A 27,819-nucleotide genomic window follows, 5' to 3' on the forward strand; every position below is an offset into this window, starting at 1 on the left:
GAGTTACGCCATGTCGCAAGTTTTGTGAGGTGCTTTTTTGATATTTAATGGCTCGATTACATTTTTTAAAATTTTTCTCCGATATCCGATCCAGTAATTTACGTCAGTATTGGACCGATACCTAATATCGGATCGGTCCATCTCAAATTGCTAATATATATTTGTGTGTTGCCACACCTTCATTTTCCCGAGAGATTCTATTTTACAAACACTCCTTTAGTTTTTTGTAATAAAATCTTTCATCAGTTTCATAAATTGTAACACTGCTCATGTCATGTCATCAGAGGCATACTGGATTGATGCCCTGAAGGTCACCAGTTATCCTGATCTTAGTGAGGTCTAATGTCATTATTTATAGTCAGTGTTCTGTATTAGTGTTATTGTTTTTGCAACTGACCTGTAATGTTGTCTGTCATCACTGTCAGTGCTGTATGTTTAATGTCACTGTGGCTTCTGTGAATCTGTTTTACTGTTTCTGAACTCTCGCATCTTCTGTTTACAGTCTTTGGTTAGAGAAGCGCTTTTAGCAGCTTGTCAGAGGAGAATGCACTTCCTGAACAACAATGACCCCTAGAGGCTGAAGACAGTAATGCATATATCATATTTTTGATTTTTGGTTCTGTACATATAACAGTAAATGTTTATTATGTTGTGGGGATAAAAACAAACACTTCAGTCAACCCACACTTGGACCCTGAAATGTGCGAAGATCTAAATATTTATCAAAGTCAGATTTATAATATTTGATATATAACTGTTATAGGAAAAAACAAGGTTGAGTATGGAGAGAAATAATAGAGTAACAGAGACTAATGAAATATTAAACAGACATAAAGAGTCACATTTTTAAAATCAGTCACTCCTGTTAAAAGATAAGATATTATTAGAATACTTTTAAAAGGCTCTAAATAACATTTACCCTGCAATAACACACCTTGGAAACTCCCACTGTAAATTAGTGCTATATATAAAAGGAAATACATACATGAATTAATTAAAAAAAACTAATAAAAAACTATTTAATGACATTAATATAACCAATAAGAAACCCTAACTCATCGAATCAAACTCAGCCTGCACAGTAAAATACACTCAAATTGATCAAAAACTGAACTGATGACTTCCTACTTAGAGATTCATTTCAGTTCAGTGATGGTGGATTATAACCTCCATTCAAATCATTCAAAAAAGAGAAAATTATAGCACATGTTATATTACACTGTGAGAAGGTAACTGATCCAAAACCTCAGTAACATAAAAACAAAACTGGATCTTATTGATTTACTGCAAAAGGACTCAAGAAGTGAAAGTTATCAGGCCTTATTCCAGTTATTCAAAGAGAGTAAATTATTTGGGAGGATTTGAGGGTCGACGTTCCAGTTCACACTCCACACCAGTTGGTGGCGGTAATTCACCATTTTGTTGTTTGACAACCGCAAATAAACGATATGAAGAAGAAGAAGAAGGGGCGGAGCAAAGTAAGAATGTTCCACGAGAGGAGGTTTTTTCAGAGAGAGCTGTTTTTCCATTCAAAGAGAATAAAGTAGTACCACCGTTGGGATCGATATCTGCATCGATCTGCCCACCCTTGTCTCCTGGATCGTAGCTGAGATCAGCGTGAACCACGTGGGTCTCTGCTCCCTGATCTGTTTCCTGTGTTTGGAAAGAGTTGCAGCTTCATCGCGGAGTTTCTCTCGGTCTGTGGGCTCATCTAAAGGTAAGCACCGAGCTAACTTTACTGTGAGTTCAGTTCATGTTGAGTTTAGCTCCTGAATGAGGTCTTCTGCTGCTCTCCTCGGTGTCTGTTCACAGTTTATTGTGAACACGTTGAGAGAAGAGTGAGAGAGTGTTTGGAGAAAAACACCAACTAATCATTAGCTCAGCATGCTGGGAGAAGTTGCAGCAGAAAAGTCTTTTCATTGTCCCTGCAGCTGTTTTTCTGCCTGCACCAAACCTCTACAGCCTCGTTTCTATTTGAAGTGATAACAGGAAATGGATGAGAGCGATCTGCTGCAGTATCAGGGTCACAATAAACTTTCTTGTCCAGCTGCTGTGGATGAACACGTGAGAGGAAGTGAACTCCTACAAAGTCTCATTTTAATGAGTGTGGCTGCTGTAAAGTGATGCACAGGAAGATGTTAACAAAAACTAATGAAACAGAGATGAAAGTAAACAGTGTTCATATTTGAAAGCACAGAGAATAAAATATATTGTGGTGGTTAATGTGCAGCTCCTGGTGATTTGGTAGAAAAATATGACTTTATGACCCTGTCATAGTAAAGGGCTGCTTAGAATATTAGAGCCAATGTCACAAAGTTCCTCCTGAAGTATAAGTGAGTGAGAGAGTTTCCTCACTTTGCAGCACAACACGTCTCACAAGATTTCTACAAGCAATCAGAGTGAAATTTGTACTTTGTGTTGTCAGATGAACATATGAGACACTTTGACTCTTCAGTGCAGTGTGGAGCCTAACAAAGATCTGTTTTGTGTCCCAGCTGATCAGCAGGAGGAGAAGAGTCTGACAGAGCAGCAGAGTAACATTTTCAGCCATCTGGACTCAGCTGAGTCACTACAGAGGAAACAATGAGCTCAACACAGAAGGTGAGGAAAATATCACAGTTTCACCACATTAAAGTATAATATTTTAACGGAAACAAAACATTAATTAAAAAATTATTGAAACACAAATTACAACATTGTATTAAAATTTCAATCATCAACTCAAATACTTGGTTCTAATTGAACAGAAATTTCTATGAACATGCAAGAACTGTGTAGAACATGAATCCGTCTGCGTCAGATCCTGAAGTCACGGGTAAGAGACAAGTGGAACCAAAATCTAGGCCATTTGCTTTTTGAAGTTTGCAAAGACTGCTAAATTGTGCCAGTGGTAGTTCACTCTTTGCAACATAGTTCGCTGTTTTAAACTGATTTTCAGGTTTATTTTTAGTATGTTATTTGCAATTGGTGTTTGTTCTGGGAAAGATATTGCAGACTGAGCAATAATGCATTTCTTGAGGGAAAACCAACAACACATCCGGCAGAACATTATGTTATTTACACGGGTGCACATAAGTGGTTCGCATTCGCTGTCAAAATAAAAAACACACACCAGATAAGAAGTTGCAACGCGCGTTTGCGTCCATATAAAAAGCTGTTTTTGTCCGCTAGAGTGGGATTTTCATGACACATTCTGCACCAAATCTCTGTGCGTTCATCATTTGTTTGAAGCCAGCTCACCTCCTGCAACCACTTTTCCGAGAATACGCGTTTCTTTTGTGGTTTGGACTCCTTCTGACATTTCTTTGGCGGTGGAGGAACGCCAAAGTAATTGCTTAAAGGAGCTTGCTTCTTCGACATCTTTAAGAGTTCTAAACAAATGTCTGTCCTCCTCCAGAAAATCTTATGTACGCAAACACGCGTTGCAACTTCTTATCTTGTGTGCGTTTTTTATTTTGACAGCGAATGCGCACCTGCGGACCACTTATGTGCACCCCTGGTTATATAGCGTGTCATATTGCAGCCACAGAAATTCTTTTGTCCATGAAACCATAAAGCTGCTCAATGGGGTAATTGCATTGATAAATTCTTTCTCAAGTGTCTCAGATTATTCAATTAACTGGTCAAAATCTACAGTTCTTCCGATTAATTGCTCCTTCCATAATTCTTCTCCTTCCCCACTGCAATCTGGAAATATTAAATATTTAGGTATTAATGTCTCTCCTAAGCTTTCAGAATTAACTAAATTAAACCACATCCCACTTTTAAAGAAGGTAGAAGGCGATCTAGCTAGGTGGAAATATCTACCCACATCACTCATGGGAAGGGTTGCCGCTGTAAAAATGATGGTCTTGCCAAAAATAAACTATTTATTTTCAATGATCCCAAAAAAGCCATAACAAGATTGGTTCAGATCTCTAGACTCGTATATTTCTAAATTCCTTTGGAAAGATAAACCCCCACGTATCAGCTTAAAAACACTACAAAAGACCAAGGATAAGGAGTATTAGATCTGCCTAACTTTAATCACTATTTTTTAGCCAACAGGCTTCAGTTCATCTCTAGATGGTTTAAACACACCCTCTTAGATGAACCTTGGATAGATGTAGAACAGGCACTATGTAATAACCTAGAAATTTCAGACCTTTAAATACACGTAGACATTGAGGGCTAGCAGGAGGGACCATGCGCTTACCTGCTGCTCTCTGGCAGGTAGCTCCATGCCCTCCTGGGTTTTAATTGCACCTTAGAACACACATGCATCAACACTACAATGAGCGGGTGGAGGGAGGTTTGGAGTCTTCTCTCACCCCCATTCTCTGCGACCTGCTGGAGCAGGGGGGCTAGGACTAGGAGGAGGAGTTGGCCGTCCGACTGCGGTCTGGAGTGTGGAGCCTTCCTGCTGCTGCAGAGTTGGGGCGGTCTGCCTCTCCCCACCGCAGGGAAAAGGGAAACACCACCTGGGTCTGGGTGCAGTTCCCCCCTCCAGGGGCGGGGGCACCTAGACCCGGTTTGTAGAGTACGCTTGGGGAGTGTGATCGTGTGTACAACGTCTCTTTATGTCTGTCTCCACGTTGGTTGAGTGTGGAGTAAGTGCATATGAGAGCATGAGGGTGGGAATGGATGTTTGTATCTGTGTGTGCCTGTATGTCTGTGTCTATATGTCAGGTTGGGTGTCAGGCGCCACCTCTCTGGGGACATCTCAGGCCCTCCAAGGTTTGGAGGCCTATCTCCCCCTACCACCACTTCCCCTGCCAGTGGTGGACCCCCTCAGACATCGGTGCGTTGGTGGTTCTTTGTGTCCGGGGATGGGCGTCCGGGTACACACCGGCTCACTCCTTGGCGGCCGCTTATCGGGGCCTGGAGCCTGGGGCTCGCTCGGGCCACTTCGGAGGTGGGGTGCCCCCGGCCTCTCGGCCTGGGGCTCGGTCACTCAGGCGCAGCTGGCTGCCGGCGGAGCTCACGGGCACGTCACTGCAACTCCCCCTGGCTTCTGCTCCGCGGCTGCTGAGTGAGCCCCCATCTGGGACTCTCCTCAGCTCTTTCCGGGACAGTGGCGCGGCTGCCCCTCTGTTGGTCTTCCTTGGTCTCTTGTGTTCTGGGGGCCTCTGGATGTCTGGAGTTTTGATCTCCTCCACACCTGCTTCACGCCCTGGAGGACGGGGCTGTGGCCCCCCCCACACCCTCTAGCAGATTATTACATGAAGGAACCTTTTAAAAAACAAAAAACAAGCGCGTCCATGCTCACAGGTGTACACACGGGTGATCACACCCACAAACTACACCCTTTTTGGCTCCTACCTCAAAGCACACTGTGTTCTGTTGATCTTATGTGCTGCACAATAATGTTTAACATTTAGTATTTACTGTCATATTCCCATATATCATTGTGATGTTGTTTATTCTATTACTCTTGTTCTCTTCTGCTTGCTTTCTTTTTTCTTTCTCAGCAGGTGATCGATATATGCATTTTTTTTCTCTGCCCGTTCTGTTGGTTTTTGTCTTTTGCCCTTCTCCCCCGTCCCTCTTCTAAGCTGTTTCTCTTTCCCTCTTTCTTTCTCCCCTTCTTTCCCCCAGTCAAGTCTGTCCCGTATTCAGTAAGTGAAAATAAAATAAACAATAAAAGGTGAATCAAATGGACCATTACGGCAAGGCTGGGATGGTCAATTTGGTAAAGTAAATCCGTTGGGCATCTTTCTTTGCCTTTAGACAACAATTCTGATGGTAAAAGAGCCAAATGGGACAGGCCAAAAAAAAAAAAAAAAGAAATTTCAGACCTACCATTTATCAGCTCAAACATCCAACGACATGAATGCTTTAAAAGCATCAACATCAGCTCTTCTCTGACAGCATGGTGGGAGTTTCTAAAAATGACAGAGTCTTCATTAATCCCATGCAAACGTACACCTATCTGGAACAATCCGGACATATTACAAAACAATAATATGATAAACTTTCCAGATTGGAGTTGCAAAGGAATTAAATACTTGGAACATATATTGGAAGGAACAGACTTTATTTCGTTTGACAGACACAATATGGGATCAACAAGAAACAATTTTTGGAATATCAACAAATTAAACCCATAGTAAAAAATACATTTAATCCCAGTGAAGCTGAATTACAAACACCACCAAGTGTGGTACAATTTATTTATTTTTTAGTCTAAAACCCCCCAAATTATTGTCTAAAATATACAGAACACTTTCTAAAATAGATGAATCAATATCCCTTCCTATTGCAAAATGGGAAGCAGATTTATCGATAAGCTTAGACCCAAACCTTTGGTCTCAGATATGCTTAAAAACCTTTCAATGGATCAGAAATCCCAGTTTGCAATTAATACAATACAAAATATTACACAGAGTGCACTATACTGGTCATAGGATGTTCAAGATGGGCTATACGCCTTCCAACAACTGCTCACACTGCACAGCAAATACACCGGACAATTACATCCACGCTCTTTGGTTCTGTCCACCAGTGCAGAAGTTTTGGCGTGAGATATGTGAAGACTTATCAAAGTGTCTGAAATGTAACATTCCAGCCTCCCCTTTAGTATGCTTGCTTGGCAACTTGGATGAGGTCACTGCAGAAATAAACACGTTGTTTTTACGGCCCTATGCATTGCCAAGAAAATGGTCCTCATTAACTGGAAAAATAAAAATAATCTTAATTCTAACCAATATAAAAACCCTCTAATAGATCACATTAGTCTTGATACAGCCTCTGCCATCACATTTGATCAATTCCTTTGGGCTCCATCACCTAGTGGGGGTGGGGGGTCATGGTTTGGTCCTGCCTTCGCTATTGTGGTTGATATGGGGGTAGGGACGGCCTTAGGGCGTCTGGGGAGTTCCTAGGGATGTTTCCCTGGAGGGCCTAACCCGGGGGATGTGGCCATGACCTGGTTAGGGGCTCTGGTGGCTCTTAGATGGTGTTTTCCTTGTTGCTGCGTACAGCGGAGATGGGGGAGGGTCTGTGCTGGCGGATGTTGGTTACTGGCCTGGTAGCCTGGCTGCCCCTGGGTGGGTCCGGGATGGGCGTGGAGGCTTGGGGGTCTGGGGGTGCTCCGCCCCCGGTCTGGGGTGCTGGCTGGGCCTTGGGGGCTTGGGTCCTGGCTGTTGTGTCGCCGGAGCTGCGGGGGGGTGGGTGCAGGGGGGGCTCAGTCCCAGTGCAGGGGACCTCTGGTGCATCGGCCCAACTAGGGGTCTCTCTAACTGGTGGGGAGGCTGTTATATCTTTGCAGGTGGTCTCCTCTCTACAGGAGCTCACTCTGCAGGTGGGGGGAGAGATATAGGAGAGGTGGAGAATGAACTCAACCTGGGTGTCTATTGTCTTGTGTAGTTTGGGAGATGATTGGATGATGGGGTGGGTGCAGTTTTCTCTGGGGTGGAGTCGGGTGGGCTGCCCCGGACTCTGTGGGGCTGGGCGGTGCTGCTGCTGCGGGCCCCGGTCCGGATGGGCCTGGGCCCCCTTGCCCTGGTGGTTTCCAGAGTGTGTGGGTGCCTACTGGGGTCAGTGGGGGAGCTGGCCCCAGGGAGGGGCCGCTTGCCCCTCCCTTTCTTCCCTCCCTGTCCTCAGCTGCCTCCCTATTCCCGCTCTACCACACCCACCCGCACACGCAGGGCTTGGGGTGCAGGTTTGTCACCAGGGTGCAGGGGAGGCACTCCCCCTCTGTCCCCTTCTGGCCGCCTGTGCCTCAATTTTATTCTGCAACCTAGACACATTACTCACACTCTCACATAACACATACATATAGGGCCTTGGGGGTGGGCACGTTTTACAGCATCCAGAGGATGGTCGGTGTACTCCAACCCACCTCTGGCGCTGGTGCCCTACCCTCAATTTTAAATGCATTTAGACACTAAGGGTTTTCGGGAAGAGCCGTGCTGCTCTCTGAGAGGAAGCTAGTACCATGCTCTCCTGTGTTTTAAATGCACTTTAGAACAGCACACAGCAACACTACATATGAGCGGGCGTAGGGAGGTTCGGGGTCTTCACTCACCCCGGTTCTGTTAGCCGTCAGGGCTGGGGGGCTGGGAGGAGGTGCTGGCCCTCAGATTGGGGTCTGGGATGCGGGGCCTCCCTGCTACTGCAGATAAGGAGGTGGTCCGCTTGCCTCCACCCCAGAGAGAAGCGTTACATCTCCTGGGTCTAGGTGCGGCTTGCACCTCTGGGGGCAGGGGTACCTGGACCTGGGATATAGAGTATGTTTGGGGAGTGTGACTGTCTGTGCAGTGTCTATTTGTGTCTGTCTACACGTTGGGTGAGTGCCGAGTATTTGGTTGTGTATATGGGGGTGGGAATGCACGTTTGTGTCCGCGTGCGCCTGTTCGTCTGTCTATATGTCAGGTTGGGTCTTAGACTCAGCCTCTCTGGGTACATCTCAGGCCCTGCAAAGTACGGAGGCCTATCTCCCCTCACCACACTCCCTGCTGGTGGCTGATGCCCTCAGACGTTGGTGTGTTGGTGGTTCTTGTCTCAGACCTCTGGCCTCTGGGCCTGAAGCTCAGTCCTCTTTGGCACAGCTGGCTGCCAGCAGAGCCCGCGGGCACGCCACTGCAACCCCTTGTGACCTCTCGTTTGGGGCTCTACTCAGCTCTTCCCAGGAGGGTGGCACGGTTCCCCCCCCTTTTGGTGGTCTTCCTCGGGTCCTCGTACTCTGGGGCCTCTGGATGTCTGGGGCCTGGATCTCCTCCATACCTGCTTCATGCCCTGGGGGACGGGGCTATGGCTCCCCACACTCCCTAGTAGATCGTTACATGGAGAAACCTTTGGAATACAAGCATGCTGATCCACACGGGTATCCACACAGGTATCCACACAGGTGTACACACGGATGTTCACAGACGCGGACTACACCTTTCTTGGCTGCTGCCTCAAAGCACATTGTGCGCTGTCTATCTTGCGTGCTGCACAATAGCGTTTAATATTTAGCATCTACTGTTATCTACTGCTAGCTAGTTTATTGTGATGGTGCTGTATTTATTATGTTGCTCCTTTTTTTTTTTTTTTTTTTTTTTTTTTTTTTGGCTTTGTCTTCTGTTTTTTTTTTCTCCATACAGGTGATCCAGGTGTTTTGTTTGTTTTTCTTTCTTTCTTCCCCCCTTTCTCACCATCTCTTCTCCCCCTCTTTCTTGGCCTTAAGACAACAATTCTGATGGCTAAAGATCCAAACGGGACAAAAAAAAAAAAAAGCTGCACTTTCTTTTTGCCTTACAGTCTGATTTGTCAGAACTTTTCCGTTTTCTGGTAAGCTTTTCTTTGGCTGTCAGTTCTTCACCCTGACCTGTCTTATTTGGCTCAGCAGAACTAAAATATATATCCTGTTGCTTTTACACACGCACTCACATAACGCTCAGCGATTCGCTGCGCGATCAGCCTCTCACATGTTTAAGCTTGCTGCGGGAGATTTCACTTGTCATGTCTGCGTAGTAAGCTAATGATTGATAAGACGATGTCAGAGGAATTGGTGCGCAAATTATCGTCACTCACCAATCAGTGCTGTCGCTCTCTATACACAGTTCGCCCGATAGCAAAGTGAAAGCAAAAAACAAGCGAAAATTCAAACGCAATTTCAATATGTCACATATTGACAGTGGCTCATCGATGCCAATGACATAATTACCCAGCTACATTTCCGAAGGAATGCAAAAGCATTGATATATATTTTTCCTTCCTATGATAGCCCAACGGGCAGGGCAGAGATAGATTTTGGTAGCCCGACTGGAAAAATCGCTAGCCCCGGGACTTCGGGCTAGCAATTTTGCCCTGATCAGTCACGTCTAAAACTCTCATACTCCCAACCTGTTATATGACTCTGTATTTTATTATATATACAATCACTTCACTAAATAGTTTGTCTCAGATTGTTTTGCAGCATCTTTCAATATATGAAAAAACATAATGTCACATGTAAAGACTCAATATCTGATTTCAACACATTAGGACTTGCATGTAAGCTTTACATTTCCAGTTTATTTAATCCACTGTGTACAAATGTACAACAATGTACAACTGAATTAACATTGAGTTGATCAAATCCCACTGAGCAGTCCTTCCCTTTAAATCTAACCTCTCTTCTTCCTCTCCTGTCCTGTGTGTCTTATCTTTCTCCATCTCTGAGTGAAGTTAGCTCTCTTTCTTTTCTCTCCCTGTGATGTACAGCAGCTGGACCTTTAGCCAGCAACACACTGTGAGACAAACTGCACACAACAGGCTAGCTAGGTACTGAAGTACTGTGACTGCAACTTATGAGCACCTGCATTTGTTTAGTGCTGTGCAAGAGAGGGGGGGGGGGGAACCAGCCCATTTTAACCCCTGGCTATGGCACACAGTTTTGCCTCTTTCATGTTCATCTTAGCTTTCTTGTGTTACTGTTTAGGCTCAAATCGGTTTAATGTTTGATGCCTGCAGTGATGAAATAACTCCCCGCAAATGCCTTAAACCAAAAGTAAAAAGTCTGTTTTGTAAATGTAAGTTGTAGAAAATACAGATATATTTTTAATGTAGGGAGTAAAAGTAAAAAATTCCTCAGGTTACAATCAGACTCTGATGTTCTCCTTCACTGAACCAAGCTAGCAGTTGTGCAACGGATCACGGTTGATCCATAATCCGAACCGATCCCACTCCACGTTTCGGCACGCACGTGATCCGAACATTCGAAAAAGAAGGAAAAAAAGTATGTGTATGGTGCACATGGTCAGTCTGTCAAGTGATAATCATGGCCAGTGCTAGCGGTCCAAGTGGAGGAGCAGAGGAGTTTGCAGCATTTAAGCAGCCCTTTGCTGCCCAGTCCGACCGGGCTAAAGCTATTACAAAAGCTACTGGTGTGTTTAGCTGCAGACGGGAGGCCGTTTTCCGTTGGGCAAAACAAGGGGTTTAAACTATGATGAACGTGCTTGAGCCAAATAATAATATCCCGTTGCGCGTCCACTTCAGTGACAAGATCGTATCCAGGCAGGTATGAGTAGGAAAAGTTTAAAGTTATGGCTGAACTGTCCCAGTCATCTTCTGTTGCCCTAACTACAAATGGGTGGACCTCCAGGTCAACGAACAGCTACGTGACCGTGACCGCTCATTATATCACAGCGGAGTGTTAGATACAAAGCCCTGTACTGCCCTATATTGCACCTTAATATGTTTTTATATAATTGCGTGGAATGAGTCTTGAGTTGAATGTTTTTAATAGGCAAAAATATACTTAAATAAGTTAATAAGTAAATGTAAAAATTTTGTCTTTCTTTTCCTCTTTTGCTGATCCGAAAATTGATCCGATCCGTGACTTAAAACCGTGATTCGATACTAACCATGAGATTGTTGATCCGTTGCACCACTATAAAAATATCTAATAGGAAACAGCAACGTGAAATGGCCTGGATGGCCGCTAACTTTCTGCTTCTTAATTCAGATAAAACTGAGGTTATTGTACTCGGCCCTGAAAATCTTAGAAATATGGTATCTAATCAGATTCTTACTCTGGATGGCATTACCTTGGCCTCCAGTAACGCTGTGAGGAACCTTGGAGTCATTTTTGACCAGGACATGTCCTTCAACGCACATATTAAACAAATATGTAAGACTGCTTTCTTCCATTTGCGCAACATCTCTAAAATTAGAAATATCCTGTCTCAGAGTGACGCTGAAAAACTAGTTCATGCATTTATTACTTCCAGGCTGGACTACTGTAATTCATTATTATCAGGATGTCCAAAAAACTCACTGAAAAGCCTTCAGCTAATCCAAAATGCTGCAGCAAGAGTCCTGACAGGGACTAGAAAGAGAGAGCATATTTCTCCTGTTTTGGCTTCCCTTCATTGGCTTCCTGTTAAATCCAGAATTGAATTCAAAATCCTGCTCCTCACATACAAGGTCTTAAATAATCAGGCCCCATCTTATCTTAATGACCTTGTAGTACCATATCACCCTATTAGAGCGCTCCGCTCTCGCTCTGCAGGCCTACTTGTTGTTCCTAGAGTATTTAAAAGTAGAATGGGAGGGAGAGCCTTCAGTTTTCAGGCCCCTCTTCTGTGGAACCAGCTTCCAGTTTGGATTCGGGAGACAGACACTATCTCTACTTTTAAGATTAGGCTTAAAACTTTCCTTTTTTCTAAAGCATATAGTTAGGGCTGGACCAGGTGACCCTGAATCCTCCCTTTGTTATGCTGCAATAGATGTAGGCTGCCGGGGGATTCCCATGATGCATTGAGTTTTTCCTTTCCAGTCACCTTTCTCACTCACTATGTATTAATAGACCTCTCTGCATTGAATCATATCTGTTATTAACCTCTGTCTCTCTTCCACAGCATGTCTTTATCCTGTCTTCCTTCTCTCACCCCAACCAGTCGCAGCAGATGGCCGCCCCTCCCTGAGCCTGGTTCTGCCGGAGGTTTCTTCCTGTTAAAAGGGAGTTTTTCCTTCCCACTGTCGCCAAAGTGCTGCTCATAGGGGGTCATATGATTGTTGGGTTTTTCTCTGTATCTATGAAGCGCCTTGAGGCGACTTTTGTTGTGATTTGGCGCTATATAAATAAAATTGAATTGAATTGAATTGAATTGAATTGAAATATAAAAAAGTATAGACCTGGTAAACATTTATTACTTTTCTGAGTGTGTTAGCATGCTAGTCTTAATATTTGTGTAACGCAGGAGGGATGGGCATAATTTTAGAGTGTTTGAACAGTCATTAATTATTTTTAACACCAGTTTGGATGTAATGTGGTAGAACTACCAGCAGGTGGGGATAAGAGACCTTTAAGGTGTTTGGTGCCACACTCCACCTTCAGGTTTAAAACTAGTGTTAATGGAGGGAGTTTGAAGGTTGAGTTTGTTCCACGACTGCATTTCACTCACTGCCTCTGTTTGTATCTCTGTCACTGCAGGACCAACATGGAGCGAGAAGTCAGCGCTCTCAGGAGGCCGACAAACCTCACAGAAGAAAGGGAGAGAAAACATACAGCTGTGATGATTGTGGGAAGGAGTTTACTGTGAAGGCTGAACTAAATCGTCATCAGGTCATCCACACTGGAGAGAGACCGTTCAGCTGTGACTTGTGTGGAAAGTCTTTTTCCTGGGAGCGTTCCCTAAAACAACATCAACTCATCCACAGTGGAGTTAAAGCGTACAGCTGTGATCAGTGTGGCAGAGCTTTTACTCACAGTAGCAGCTTACAGAAGCATCTAGTTACCCACTCTGGAATTAAGGCATACAGCTGTGAGATTTGTGGAAAAACTTTCAGCCACATAAGGAGCCGAAATACACACCTAAACATTCACACCAGACACGTTGTGTACTGCTGTGAACAGTGTGATAAACAGTTTATAACGGGCACACAGTTACAACAACACATGTTTACTCACACTGTGGAGAGACCTTATAAATGTGACCTGTGTGAGAAGACTTTTAAAGCTCCACGTTACCTGAGGCAACACCAACAGATCCACACCAGAAAGAAACTCTACAAGTGCAGTTACTGTGAGGTATGTATTTATATTGTTATCTTGTCATTTTAGCCTGACTGTTTGGAACAACTCTGCTCATTAAACTGTGTTAGCATGTTAGCAATTCTACTGCATGGAAAAGCAGCTCTGAGTGATTATTCAGATTTTCATTTCAGTTATGATTTTTGTTTACACGATCATGAAAAACTAAAAGTGGTGAAAATTAATATGATGGTGTTATTTAATGTTCAGGCAGTTTCCTGGTATATCATGATATTGTTATTATTTCAGCATAAATGGCCTTTTGTTTACAGAGCCTGATTCCTCTGTTAGGAGCACATGTAATAAAATAAAACACAATGAAAATAAGCTCAAAACCAAAACATTCTGTAATCTTCTCTTATGGTTAACAAAGTTGTATCGTTACGTAATGGTATTGTAATATTGTAGCAGTAGTATCATTGCTTGTTTTTAACTTTAGTACTTTTAGACATTAGTGTTAAAATACTAATTTAATGTTATAATTGCAGTGTCATGGGGGTAGTAGTGTTTGTGTTGTGTCCATTCAGCTGAGTGTTATAACTGCACAGTTACAGTATTATTAATGCAGTAATAAATGAGTATTACTACAGTGTTACATTAGTAGTTTAGCACTGTGTTGGTACCCTGCAAATATTAGCAAAGTAGTACTTTAGTGTAACTCAGATGTTACTGTAACATGAAATAAGTATTACTGTAGTATTATGATGGTAGTATTGTAGTTATTGCAGCCCAGTAAACTGAGTGTGTTAACTGAAACAGTAAAATGTAATTGGACGTCTGCAGAGATGCTCTTTATTTCAGGCGATGTTCAGGATAAAAATGTTGAAGGAATGACTTACACTGTCTTTGTGTCTTTGTTTAGAAGCAGAGCGACACAGATGGATCCAGTTCTCAACCCTGTCATCACTGTGGTGGTGGGAAAGACTTTCATTGTGACCTTTGTGGAAAAACTTTCAGTTGGCAAGCCGCCCTAAAAATACATCAACGTAGACACACTGGAGACAAAGTGAAATACTGCAAAGAATGTGGGAGAAGCTTCACCACATCACATCACTTAAAACGTCATGAACTCATTCACAGTGGGGTTAAAAAGCACCTCTGTGAACAGTGTGGGTCATCTTTCATCACTGCAGTCACCCTTAAAAGACACAAACGAGTCCACACAGGAGAGAAACCATACAAGTGCAGACATTGTGAAAAAAGCTTCTCACATTCAGGTAGTCGTAACAAGCATGAACGTGCACACATGGAAGGAAACTACAGCTGTGACCAGTGTGACAAGAGCTTCAGGAATCTCAGTTCATACTCCGAACACAAACGATCCCACATTACTAATAAACTGTTTCACTGTTACCAATGTGCCAAAACATTTACTAAATTATCTGCTCTGTGCAAACATCAGCGTGATCACTCAGGGCTGAAATCACTCCCATCACAGTGAATCTGAAAAGACAGAAAGAACCTCTACTGGTTTCAGGGTCAGACTCAAAATCCTTGAGATCAGGCTCCACAGAGCTCCACATCTCATTCAACCTGACACGTGTTCCTACAGCTTCTTTGGTGTTTCGCAACCACCTAAGAAACACCAACTGAAGGCAGAGCCGAAGAAAAAAAAACTGGTTCCAAACTGGCTCCAAACTGCCGTGGCTTAAAGCTAACAATGAGTGCACTGAAATGTGGTGCAAGTCATTGCTAATAAACAAGCTAGCTGAGAAGAAATGTCCATATTTATATTCTGAGGATATTATTATTTTAGCGGCTAGGAGTAAATGTCAGATGTGCATATCATTCACGTGAAGGGGGCACGGATCGTGCAGAGCATCACACCATCAGCTGGGAGTTAGGAGCCAAATTGCAGTCTGCCGATTTTTGGGGGATGCTTTCCGATGGATCTGTTGACATCACAAAAGTTGAGCAGGAAATCATTTACATTGTGTCTGTGTGACTGATTAAACTGGGTGCTGACCGCACCGCATAGGGGTGGACTTGTGAGACTTCTTGAGGACACAGGCTTGGATGACTGGACAACAAAGTTGGTCGCTGCGTGCACAAACGAGGCTGCTATCAACGTGGGTGTCTTCAATGGCGTTGTGCCAAAACTCCGGCAACTTGCTACAGTTGGAGACTCCCTTGTGCACATTCTCTGCACAGCACACACACTGGGAGATTTCTTAAATTCAGATGATCACAAGGATCCTTACTGTGAGACATTTAATCGCTGTGTGGTCAAGCTGATGCTCCAAAAAAAAAAAGTGGAACAAAAAAAAATGCTACACTGAAGAAGCTGTGTGAAGAAAATGGGATCCCCTTTGTAAAACTGGGTAAGTCTCATAATACATGGAGGCATGAAGACCACCTGCCAGCCATTATAATGCAACTGGCTTCGAGAGTGACTTGTAGCATATCTGAAAAAGATCGTTTTCAATGCGTACTAAAAACCGTCCTGGGACTCACCTGAGTAGCTCACTAAAAAAGTTATGTGCACCCCTGGTTAGAGTCTGACAGCTGCTGGTAAGAATGACCTGCAGTAACGCTCCTTCCTACACTGTGGGTGTAAAAGTACTGCTGAACGAGCTGCTCAGTGCTTGTACCGTCTCATGCAGAGGTGGGAGGTGTTGTCCATGATGGATGTGAGCTTAGACCAGCGGTCCGTCATTTGTTTCATACCAGGTCGCGAGAGTTTAGGCTCGGGCATGAAATTTATGGTTTTCAGAGTTTTTAATCATCAACTCTGTTCCCCTGCGACTTCTCCCGTGTGTTCTGAATAAATGTCAAATATTTACGTGTTACCATAGCGACCAGAGAGCATTAAGAGGCAGAGAGGAGGATGTTAATCTGTTGTTGGCCCATTTTCAGAAGGAGGCTTCTAATAACGTTAGTGAATACAGGTTTATTGTTGTATTTACAAAATACCACAGTTTTTGTCTTGGTCATATCATTTTATTCTGTTGTATTTATCTGCAACACCTTAAATGCTGGTCTGAGAAAATGTTTTAACATTAAAAAGGTCTGTGGTGCAAAAAAGGTTGGGGACCGCTGGCTTAATACATGATAGACACCAAATAAACAACAAACTCAAAACGCTGGGTCAAATGACCCAGAACCATGACAAGGACATCTATATTGTCTATATCTATACATAGTGTTGCAATGCTATGAAGGAACTGCAGTGTTTGGAGGAGTTAAACATGCCAGCTAACATTAAAATTCTGATTCAAAAGTTTCCATTTAAACTGAGAGAAAAATGAAATAGGATCTTCAAGAGGACTGGCCAAAGAGCATGTTTCCCAGATTTTGGATAACAAATGGAGTTTCAGCTGTGCAAAGGGTCATAGCAAAATGTTTATTCTGTAAACTGTATGGAGGAAAACCCAGCCAACAGTACAGCGTAGTATTGTAAAACGGTATGTAGTAGTGTTCACTTGCATGACAAGCAGGGCCGTGCACCTTGAAGGGATTACTTTTTAGATACTGACTCATGTTTAATGCAACATCACAAAGTTATTGCTTGTCATGAAGTGAAAACCAGCTCTCCCTCCAGGACTATTTGACCAAAAAAAGACTTTTTACTTCTAGAAGAAGGTGGGAACAAATCCAGTACATTTCAGACCTCTCTGGAAACTGTGGATTTGAGAATATTTACCATTGCTACAAGAATGACAGAAATGGATAAAAAGTTGTTTTGTGCCTGGAGATGTTGTCATGGTTAGATCCCAATGTAAAAACCTCAAGGGTCTTGGGTATTCTGAAAAATTATAACAACCTTTGCAGATAAGAAAGGTCTGGTACGTGTAGTTCGTCTTCACACAAAAACAAACGTGATTGAAAAACCTGTAACAAAAATTACTTTTGTTATGTGAAGCTACAAACTGATGAACTAGGTTACTGGAAGAAGGATGTATGAATGAAACATGGTCTGCCCTCTTATGCATATTGTATGAATGTATCATGACTTATTATGGCTCCTTTAAGTTAAAAACCACTCCTGCATGTTTTAGTAATAAAATCTTTCATTAGCTTCATAAATCGTAACACTGCTCATTTTAAGTGTTTTTCATTTAGGGCTCCAACAGCTGGATATTAACCCTTTAAAGCCGGTCGGGGCATGCTCCGAAAACGTCGAAGCACTTTTGCAAATATGCGATATCTTGATAAACCGAGCAGATATTTGATGTTTACACAGCTAAGTTTATTTTCTGACCCAGAAAGATTAGTATGAGTAAATTTAAAACTTAGTAGTGGCCGCTATTGTTGGAAACTGGAGTTTGGCTGGGCCGCGCTATGAATTCTGGGATATGGTAGGCCACGAAGGACACACCCGACCCATCCTTCGAATTCGGAGAAAAGGAGGACGCATTTGTTGGCTGCATTCGGAGGAGTCTGCGAATTTGGACAGCCTTCGGCGCGTCGCTGTGACGTAATCGGTCTACAAATGCGGCCTCAGGAGGATGCAGCCCATGAATTTGGTTTTTAAAAGTTATGTTTGACTTTGTGACTTTCTGCATTGTTTCTGGGATGCTTAGGACTCATATTGCACTGCTGGAAATAGTTTATTTTGATGCACCTGCTGTTTTTTTTTGCAAATTTTCATTATAATATTTATTTTTGTTTTTCCTGCAGTATATAAAAATTGGTGTATTTTAAAAATAAAACTATGAAGACACTTAAAATAAATTTCCTGTGGTGGGAAATAGGGCTGGGCAATGTGGCCTAAAATTCATATCGCGATATAATTTGAAGCATGTGCGGTAACGATATATATCACGATATATTCTTTTCTTCTGTATAACGTATTTTCCACACTATAAGGCACACTTAAAATCCTTTAATTTTCTCAAAAATCGAAAGTGTGCCTTATGTATGAATTCTGGTTGTGCTTACTGACCTCGAACTGATTTGGGCGTGCAGAAATCTGTTAAAAATGTTTTAGTACAACTTTGGTAAGCCGCATTTCTTGCTTGATGGATTGTCAGAGCATTATGGCTGCCGTAGTGAGGAGCTTTGCGGAGTAATCTGGGTCCAAAACTCCGTCAACTTCAGGTCCCAAAGTCAAACGAACACTAAGAGTTAAAAACGGTCTAAATTCTTTGATCTTTAATTAAATCATCAGCATTGCTGCTTTATCGGGTGTAACAATTAAGTTTTACATCCATGCATCCATGAAAACAGAATTTATTAAATTTAACGGAGTTAGAAGTTAACAGGAAGTTAGCTCGCTAGTTTACACCTAAACATGACATTTCCCTGTTCTGACTGAGAGATGTTTGAAACTAATTAAAACATACAGCTCTGCTACCACTTCCAACATAAATGAAGACAGAAAACTACACAGCAGTGGCGTTTGTAGGGTTACTGAAGTTGGAATACCTGGAATATAATGCTGTGCTACGTGATTGCTAGCGACACAGCCATGTTAGCATAACATTAGCACAGTGAAGCTGGAGGATGAACGCCAACTTTTTTTCCACTCATTAAGGCTACGTCCACACATACCCGAGTATTTTTGAAAACGCAGATTTTTCTATGCGTTTGCACCTTTCATCCACACGTAAACAGCGTTTTTAAAAACTCCGTCCAGCGTGGATATTTTTGAAAACTGTAATTAATTTTTAATTAAATTTTTTTAATTAATTTTTTGTAATTACTATGCACTTAATGCATACATATTATTAAAATTTGGGCTATAATGGTTATATTGATGTATATCAACTTGAAATGCTCCCAAAAATGGCACTACACAGGTTCTATGCTAGGTGTTAAAGGGTTAAACTCATAATCAACATAAGCAGCTGTTTGTTTTTATTAGTGTTTTTCACTATGTTGACAAAACACAACATAACGTACTTAATATAACCATGTTCTAAAAAGCTTCCAGTTAATCCAAAATGCTGGAGTTAGAGTCCTGACAGCAGACAAATCATCTTTCTACCTTGTTAGCTTCTCTTCACTGGCTCCATGTTAAATCTAGAATTGAATATAAAGTCCTGAATAATCAGGCCCCATCATTTCTTAAAGACCTTATACTGTAGTACCGTATGATTGCAACAGAGCACGTCGCTCTCAGACTGCAGTCGTACTTTTGGTTATTAGTTTTGAAAACTAGAATGAGAGCAGAGCCGTCAGATATCAGGCCTCTCTCCTGTTGAACCAGCTTCCAGTTTGGATTTGGGAAACAGACTCTTCTCTCTGCTTTTTCTTACCACCTTCACAAAGTGTTTGCTCATAGGGGGTCGTCTGTTTGTTGAGGTTTACTGCAGCGGTGCAAACTCAAATAGCTGATAATGAAGAAACAACAGGTTTCAAATATGTCCAGGTCTTAAAGTTTGTGTGTTCTGCTTAGCAGTAGAAAATCCACACAGAAAAAGGCTTGAATGCCATAAAAAGAAAAAAAATGCTTCCTTGAAAAGACTAAATTTATAGGTTAATATTGAATATTACATAAAATAAACTGTGTATGGAGTGTTTTTGAATGGGAGAGATACAGAAATAGTGACAGTCAGTGAGGCAGAATCTGTGGAGAGGTGAATTTAACAAAAACAAAGAAAGTGAGCCTTTATTATTGGCTGGACACAACTCTACACAGTAAGAAGCAAACAGGGAACTGAAGGAAAACCTAAACTGCAAACAGCTAAACAAAGGATCAAGTGAAACACGGAGAACATAGCAAAAACCTGACAATCGGGAAGGAGGAGCACAAGACAAACACTAAGGAGGAAATGCAGAGTGAAACACCGGGATGACAAACAGACGATCCGACGTGGAGCAGAAGGAAACGCACAGCAAATATACACAAAGAGGACAACGAGAGGATGGAGAACAGGTGGGAACACAGCTTTAATTAAATAGATGTGACGAGGCGGGGAGCAGAGCTGAAGACATGACACAAGACACAGACTGTCAAAGTAAAACAGGAAATACAAGACAGACACAGAGACGCAGTCTCAACACTGAGAAATGGTAACATGAGGTGAGGAAGAGAACAGAAACCAGGAACAATAAATATAACAGAAAATCAGAATTTGAAGAACAGAATTAACCCAACAACACAAAACACAGGGACACAGACCCAGGGGTCCGTTCTTCGTACCTCACTAAGTAAGTTAGCTGGATTTGATTGTTGACGATTTCGCGTGATCTTGGATCGTTCGGTTCCCCGAAGCTCATCCGGGACTTGCTGTCATAGCAACAGAGCCGTAAGCGTAAACCTGCTCGGGAGCAGGTTTACTTTATGTAAACAGGATTAGATCGCGGCCACTCAGGTATGTCCGCTTCATTTATACGAAAGCAACAGCGATATTCCACCACTGTTTCACCATAAATAAATATTATCAATGTAACTAAAGATAATGCAGCACTTGATCCATTTATTGATTTCACACAGATACATACAGGTCACTTCCTAAAAAAGGGAAATGTACTATTAACATTCTATTACATGTATGTGATTATTACAGATGTAATTCATATTTCAGAGCAGTAATTGCAAATTACTTCGTGTAATCAAGATGAGAGACCACGGCTATAAAAGCGAAGGTGGATTTGGGAAGTCTGTCGCAGCCATGTCCTGTCCGTATACGCGAGCCACCCATTGCGGAAGGTGCAAGATTGATAAGGAGAGTTTTCAGAATTCAGCGTATATTACGGGATAGACAGGATCCTTTAGCTCAGCGCGACAGTGTGCTCATAGAGAGATATCGATTTTCCCGTGAGGGTATTATTTACTTAGCATCGTTTTAATTAAACTGTGAAACTCCTGAAATCCCTCAATCAAGAGTTCTTGCTCTGCTGCCGAAAAATACTGAGCGCGCTCCTTCGACATTTTCGACGACCAATCAAAGGGTTGCCGATCAATGTTTCTACTATCGATGCGTAGCCCCTGTTAAGCCACCCAGTGATCTCACATTACTTCATCCAGCTGTACTAATCATCAACAACAGGTGTGTTCGGAGAACCGGAATAGCGAGCTCAGAGTTGGTGCGATGATTTGATCTTGGATGTAATAAGCGAGGTACGAAGAACGGACCCCAGGAGCAGCAACTAGTAACTCGTAGGTTTCTTTGTGTCTTTTCAAATGCTGCCATCTCGAAAATGAATGTTTTGTGTGTATGTGTGTATATAATGCATAAGAAACTTAACTAAATAAACAACTTGACTAAAATATATTAAGAACAATTTTTTTCAGTCCATGTTTAGTAGCTGAAGATGGTTTCTGCAGTTCCTGCAGGAAGCAACATCTGCACATTTGTTCTCTAAAAGACGAACACAGTAACACACACAAACACAGAATTACTCCAAAATGTAGTTGAGGGAGGAACTACTGCAGTTTAGTAGCTAACAGGCTGACATCCACATCTATTCAAAGAATTCATAGTAAGCCTCATTTAATTAAAAACATCCAAAGTATTATCCTTCATATGTTAACCTGAAATACACCGTACCCTTTTGTTTGAGACAGATGTGTTATTGTTATTTTTTTTTTCATAGGCTAAATGTTTGCAATAGCAAACATGACACGTTTATGCTCATGTAAGAAGTGTGCTAACTGTTTAGTTCTACTGATGCAAATTCCTGAGTTTCTGGTGACATCCTAATCAGGAAAGAAAATCTAACCTGACACGTTGCCAACACATAAGCAGCTAAAACATTTACTCTTAGTGAAAAGAGTGAAAGAGTAGCAGAGGCCATGTCTGCATTTTCATAGGACACAGAGGTCTGATTCTGGCCTGTGTGATTGTATTTCTTATTACAGGATGAACAATGGAAGGTATTCAATGACCAGTGGAGGTGAAATAAGCAGAGAACAGTTCATGGTGCTTATTGGTGAAACCTCTCAGTTCAGAGTGCGTGGGCACGGAGGCAGAAACATTCCTGCACACTTGCGTAATGACAGCTACATGTAAGCACGCTTTCTTAGAAAACTAGGTGGCAAACATCAGGCAGCAGTACTTGTTCTACAACCAGCTGATAGAGTTCACTGTAAACCCAAAACTGCTGTCTCAACTCAGGCTGTATAGTTTTTCTTTACATGTCATCATTTAAATGCTCTTATCATTTCCCATAATGCCGAGGCTTTGAGAACTTGCAAATGACACATTAGAGTTTTCATTTGATGCACTGAAATGTGGAGCTGAAATATTCTGATGTTCTCCACTGGAGAAATGTTGGTTTCTTATGAGCACAGCACTTCAGTCGGTCATGGTGCAGTGTGGTACCAGTAGTGTTCTTGGTGACTGCCAAGCATTTCCAACAGATAAAAACCGTCCTTATACCCATTCAAACTAATTCATGTCAGAAAAGTTTCTGTTTTCAGTTTGTGCAATAAGCTACAAAAACTTTTTCTGTAATCTTGCACATTTTTCCCCACTTTGGTTCAGAGTCATGCTGACAGCAGCTTTTTCTTCATCATGTAGAAAAACAGTTAAATATGTAACTTCTTTACACTGATGGAAAATGAGTTTGACACCCCTGCTTCACACTGTTCATAGAGAGCTGCTCTGTGTTTTCACATGATCTAAATATTTATCAAAGTCAGATTTATAATATGTGATGTATAACTGTGTGTTATAGGGAAAACAAGGTTGAGTCTGGAGAGAAATAACAGAGTAACAGAGATTAATGAAATATTACACAGACATAAAGAATCATATTTTTAAAATCAGTCACTCCTGTTAAAGATATTATTAGAATATGTTTACAAATCTCTAAATGACATTTACCCTGCAATAATTTCTTATATCCAGGTTCTTCCTCTTTGCTGCCATCCTCCTCGCAGCGCAGGTTTGCAGCTGCTGAAACTAAACGCAGCTCCCTGAAAGGCACAGCCAATCACATTGGCCATATTTGTCACATGACGTAGGACTCCAGTAGAGAATTATTTATTTATTTAGAACTAATTTAACTCTTTCTGCACCACTCGCTGAATGAGAAGCTGACAGATCGTTTTTTTTTTCTTACTATCGGGTTTGAATATTGGTGGGGACGCGTCCCTTCCGTCCATGCCAAATCGACGCCCTTGATCCAAAGACCAAAAGTCAAGATGCTCGTCAAACTTAAAAAAAAAAAAAAAAGGTACGTTCTAAATGAAGCTTCAGACGTCACTAATCACGTGACTCTGGCCAAACGAATCAAGCCTCGACACGGTGCTTCTGACGCAGCGTGTTGAGTTTTCTGACACACGCACCGGAGCGTCAGCTTCAAGCGGACCATCACTATCTCTCACATCTAAAGGTAAGTGTCAAGGTAACTTTGAACTGAGATCAGTCAATCTCGAGTTTTTCGAAGTTTTCTGTTGCTCTCTGTGAGAGGAGACCGTTAAAGGCGGGGCTCTCCAGAGTGTAGCAAAACAGGAAACAGCAGCTGGGTGTGTGTAAGTGTGCAAACGAATAGTTTAGAAATGTAAGTGAGCCACAAGTAGTGATGGGCAGATGAAGCCTCATGAAGCACTGAAGCTTTTCATCCAATTGGTTCACCCCAACGCGAAGTTTCTTGAAGCTTCATTTGCTCTAGCAGGACACCTACTGGACGTAAAAATATTAGTTGGCATGAATTTGAAGAGTGGCATTTTGCACACAGCCTGTAAATGTCAACAACAAAAGGAGTGTGTAAAACATCTATATTGTAGTGATGGCAGTATACTGTGTATATTTATGCTGGCAGTATGGAAAATGATTATTTGGAAATGCCTAAAATGGAAATGATCATATGCTGTGAGGTGAGGTGTGGACAGTGGTTGTGCTTTTGTAACATTGAGGCAAGGACAGTGATTAGTGTTTAGGGGACACATCATTGGTTTTTATTTAAAAACAACAGTTTCTCCACTGTGGCAGGTCATAGGCGATTTCTTTCTTTGGACAATATTTCCCCTGCCTTTGAAAACACTCGCTCACAGGGCACAGATGAGGCAGGGGTACACAGGTATGTCAGTGCTAACTTATATAAGTGAGGGTAGACATATTTCTGTCTCTCCTAGTATTTAAGGGGGTCCTCCAGCCTTCCAATATTTGGCTCCATCATGTACCGTTGGACCTCAATATTTGCGTCTGCTGTCACATTTTGTGTCTGTGTCTGCCTGACACTCTCATCCAGGCGACGCCGCAGGTTGTTACCTAAACAAAAAGGAGAGTCTTATGAGATACTACCAATTCAATTTTCAATTCAATGTTATGTCTATAGTGCCAAATAACAACAACAGTCGCCTCAAGGCGCATTATATTGTACAGTAGATCATACAATAATAGATACAGTGGAAAACCCAACATTCAGTTTATATAAATGCAACTAAAATGCAATAACAATGGTACCGTGGGAAACAGCCTCAACAGATTGTGACGTTGATGGCTGTGGTGGTGGTGTGGAGGAAGAGGTGGTGGAGGCCCTCATTACAGAAGCACATTCTGCTTTCAGTCTTTTTTCTGCTTCGCTAGCTCTTGCAGGGCTGAGAAACCCGAGTTTTCTGAACCTTGGGTCCAGCAGTGTCGCAAGGAACATAATGCTCATGGTCTGTATTTTATCTAGCTTCTCTCTCAATAGCATCCTAAGCTTCTGAGCCAGGGAAGATCCAATGGATGGTGGTTTTTCCATTTGTTCATTGAGGCAATGATCCAGCGTAGTGAGCAAAGGTATGACCTTTGACCCAGACACCCTTTTTTCCTGAGAGAGCTCAGTGGTTGCATCGTTAAATGGTGCTAGGACAACCAGACACTCTGAAATTATACCAAATTCCTCAGATGACATAGGTGGGATGTCTGTTGTGAGACTTGCCAAAGCAGCACCCACTGGCTCCCTTTGCTCGAAAAGTCTTTGCAGCATATTGTAAGTGCTGTTCCAGCGGGTTTCCACCTCCTGTAGTAGTTTGTGTTGAGGCTGCCTTAGTTGTTCCTGCACGACTGAAAGCCTCTCCTTACAAAATACAATTTAAAAAAGCATACATTAGATTGTCAAGGGAGCAGAACTATACTGTCGTGGTTCGAATTTTGAGGAAGAGACATACGACTGAAAAGTCCATAGTGGGTCAATAAATTATTTTATTAAAGCACACAGTAGTACAGTGTGGGAAGAGCCGGACTTCGACTTCCCTGCTCGTTGCAGAAAGCTTTATAGTCATTATGACGTCAGAAGAATTCCCATATCTCCTTCTATGTTCAAAACACCCCACTTCCCAGAATTGAACCCAGATGTTTCCACTCATGCTTCCTGGGAACCTAACCAATTGTGTATACAGTGTGTGTATTTTGTGTAATTGTGGGATCAGGCTAAAAAGAGTTCAAATGTCCTTATGTGAACTGCTGCAGCTGAGCCTTCTGGAGGTCCAGCTATTCTGGTGGTTTCTAACTGATCTATTTAAATGTTAATTCAAATGATACCTGATAATATTTAATGATAAAGTGATACAAACTAATGAAGTAATGATGAAATAATGACAGTGCATGTAAATGATATCACAGTGAGATTTAAAATAAGATGTTTTTCTCGACAATACACATAAGTAGCATTAAAGAAACTGTAATTAAGCCACTTAAGAACATACCTTTGCAGAGGTACTGCTCCTGAAATATCCCATGATCTTCCTGGACTTGGCTTGGATGTCAGAGAGCTCAGGGGTCTGGTCAAGGGCCTTCTTCACCACTAAGTTCAGGGTGTGAGCTATGCATATGGCATGTTTAAGTCTTAGCTCCCTTGCACAAGCCCCCATATTGGCAGCCCCATCTGTTACTAGGCATGTGACTTTGTCAGTAATTGCCCATTCTGCCATGAGTGAGCCTTTCACCTGTGCAATGTTTTCTGCAGTGTGTGCATTAGGAAAATATTACACTCCTAAAACAACGGTGTTTAATGTGCTGGACTCATCAGCAAAATGGCAGGTGACTGCAAGATAGGCCTCTGTGTTGATGGAGGTCCACATATCTGATGTCAGACTCACAGCTGCTGCCTTCTCAACGCTGGCCTTAGCTTTCTCCTTCATCTCCTGGTACCTGGCCTCCACCATGACTTTCAGGGCCTAAAGGAAAGTAAAAACATTTTGTTCTAAAGTACGACGTGGCTGTGAAGCAGTGTGTAGTGTAGCTACACACTGAGGCTTTGAGCCTCAGTCCCGCCTGTTCACATTTAACTCTGTAGAAACGAAATCTTCACTGCTTTTATGACCTTTTTAGTGGGGAGAACATAGCTAGGATTTAATGACTTAACAAATCTTTTGAATCCTTTGTCCTCCACAATGCTAAATGGCTGGGAGTCCTCAATCACCATGCTGACCAGGTCTTCATCTATTTGAGATTGTTCTCCTGAGGAAAGACAATAAAGATAAAGCACAAATATAAATATCACACACATCACTTATTGCATTGTATGATATTGTTATATCATTTAGTAACATTACTGCATGCTATATTATCATGGCATTTGATGGCTCATCTGGTCTTGCTCCACAATCGGTGTCCCCCTTATTCTCATGCAAAGCTCTGTAGTGCCTAAGCATGGATGAGGTGTTGTTGTTATATCCCAGCTCCCTGGCACATAGCAAACACTTCACCTTGTACAAAAGTAAAGCTGCTTAACATAAATTGTATTGCACCATCAGTATTATGAAAATACATCTTCTGTAGAAATTTACATACCTTGTTGGGAGATATAAGCTCAAAATGTTCCCACACAGGGGAGGACATCCTCCTCTTCTTAGCTGGCTCCATTCTCTCCTGACTTTCTCTCCTCACTCTCCTAAACCTCCAAACTGTCTCCAAACTCTCACTAACCGCAACTCTCCATCAAACACCCACATTTTTGAATGAAGTCTGAGGGGTTTATATCGCTGTCATATCTCGCGGCAAAGTTCGAACCACTTCATGAACCAGTCACGTGGTACAGCCGGGCAGCGAGGCTTCGGACGTCATCATTTTTAGCTCCTCCCATAAACGAAGCAAGCCTCGATGCACGCTTCGCGGAAACGCCCCCTCCATTACTCGACACACGCTTCAAAGCCTCGATACAGAAGGTCACATCACTAGCCACAAGTATAGAAAGGTCAAGCTCCGTGAGTTGTTTTTCTCACCACTGATCACGCGCTCAACACTACACATACTTGCATCACACACAGGGCTGGACTGGGACAAAAAATCGACCCGGGCATTTTGACTAGAGACCGGCCCACCAAAAATGTGACGTCATTCAGGGGTAAAACCGCAAAGGATTCTGGGAACTTGTGGCAAGAGGTACTAGCGCATGCAGGCTTTCAATTGAACTCAGTTACACAGTGATAAAAAGAAACACAAAAATGGCAAGAAGCTGTTGTATTATTAACTGCAATAGCCGGTGTTGTGCCAAAAACTGATTGCTCGTATTTG

The 27,819-nt window shown here is 42.3% G+C and overlaps 3 protein-coding genes across 3 annotated transcripts in view; 2 read left to right on the forward strand and 1 right to left on the reverse strand.

Moving 5' to 3' along the window:
* The first annotated feature begins 2,544 nt into the window (after window positions 1-2,544).
* LOC146701528 (uncharacterized) lies at window positions 2,545-14,989 on the forward strand. The gene is made up of 3 exons (XM_085467857.1): window positions 2,545-2,601; window positions 12,884-13,480; window positions 14,346-14,989. Exons 1-3 carry the CDS (start codon window positions 2,584-2,586, stop codon window positions 14,922-14,924), a joined length of 1,194 nt encoding a protein of 397 aa, XP_085323983.1. The 5' UTR covers window positions 2,545-2,583; the 3' UTR covers window positions 14,925-14,989.
* An 8,601-nt stretch (window positions 14,990-23,590) lies between these two features.
* The window catches only part of LOC146701529 (uncharacterized), a 43,790-nt gene continuing 39,561 nt past the window's right edge, over window positions 23,591-27,819 (forward strand). The window contains exon 1 of the mRNA XM_085467869.1: window positions 23,591-23,710. The gene's annotated coding sequence lies outside the window, so the exon portion shown is untranslated. The remainder of the gene's footprint in view (window positions 23,711-27,819) is intronic.
* LOC146701530 (E3 SUMO-protein ligase ZBED1-like) lies at window positions 24,351-26,174 on the reverse strand. Its single transcript, XM_085468879.1, has 2 exons — window positions 26,010-26,174; window positions 24,351-25,390 (listed from the first exon to the last, which is right to left on the reverse strand). Exons 1-2 carry the CDS (start codon window positions 26,172-26,174, stop codon window positions 24,761-24,763), a joined length of 795 nt encoding a protein of 264 aa, XP_085325005.1. The 3' UTR covers window positions 24,351-24,760.

The sequence above is a fragment of the Copadichromis virginalis genome, linkage group LG9 (assembly GCF_057382275.1).
Source record: "Copadichromis virginalis isolate Kocher_CV1m ecotype Utaka linkage group LG9, C_Virginalis_male_GT1.1, whole genome shotgun sequence".
In the NCBI taxonomy this organism is placed as follows: Eukaryota; Metazoa; Chordata; class Actinopteri; order Cichliformes; family Cichlidae; genus Copadichromis; species Copadichromis virginalis.

Coding starts and splice junctions, on each gene's coding strand:
- LOC146701530 (XM_085468879.1), bottom strand. CDS start 26,174: ATGGGGGCTTGTGCAAGGGAGCTAAGACTTAAACATGCCATATGCATA. Junction 25,391..26,009: donor GGAGCAGTACCTCTGCAAAG/GTATGTTCTTAA, acceptor TTTTAAATTGTA/TTTTGTAAGGAGAGGCTTTC.
- LOC146701528 (XM_085467857.1), top strand. Junction 13,481..14,345: donor ACAAGTGCAGTTACTGTGAG/GTATGTATTTAT, acceptor GTCTTTGTTTAG/AAGCAGAGCGACACAGATGG.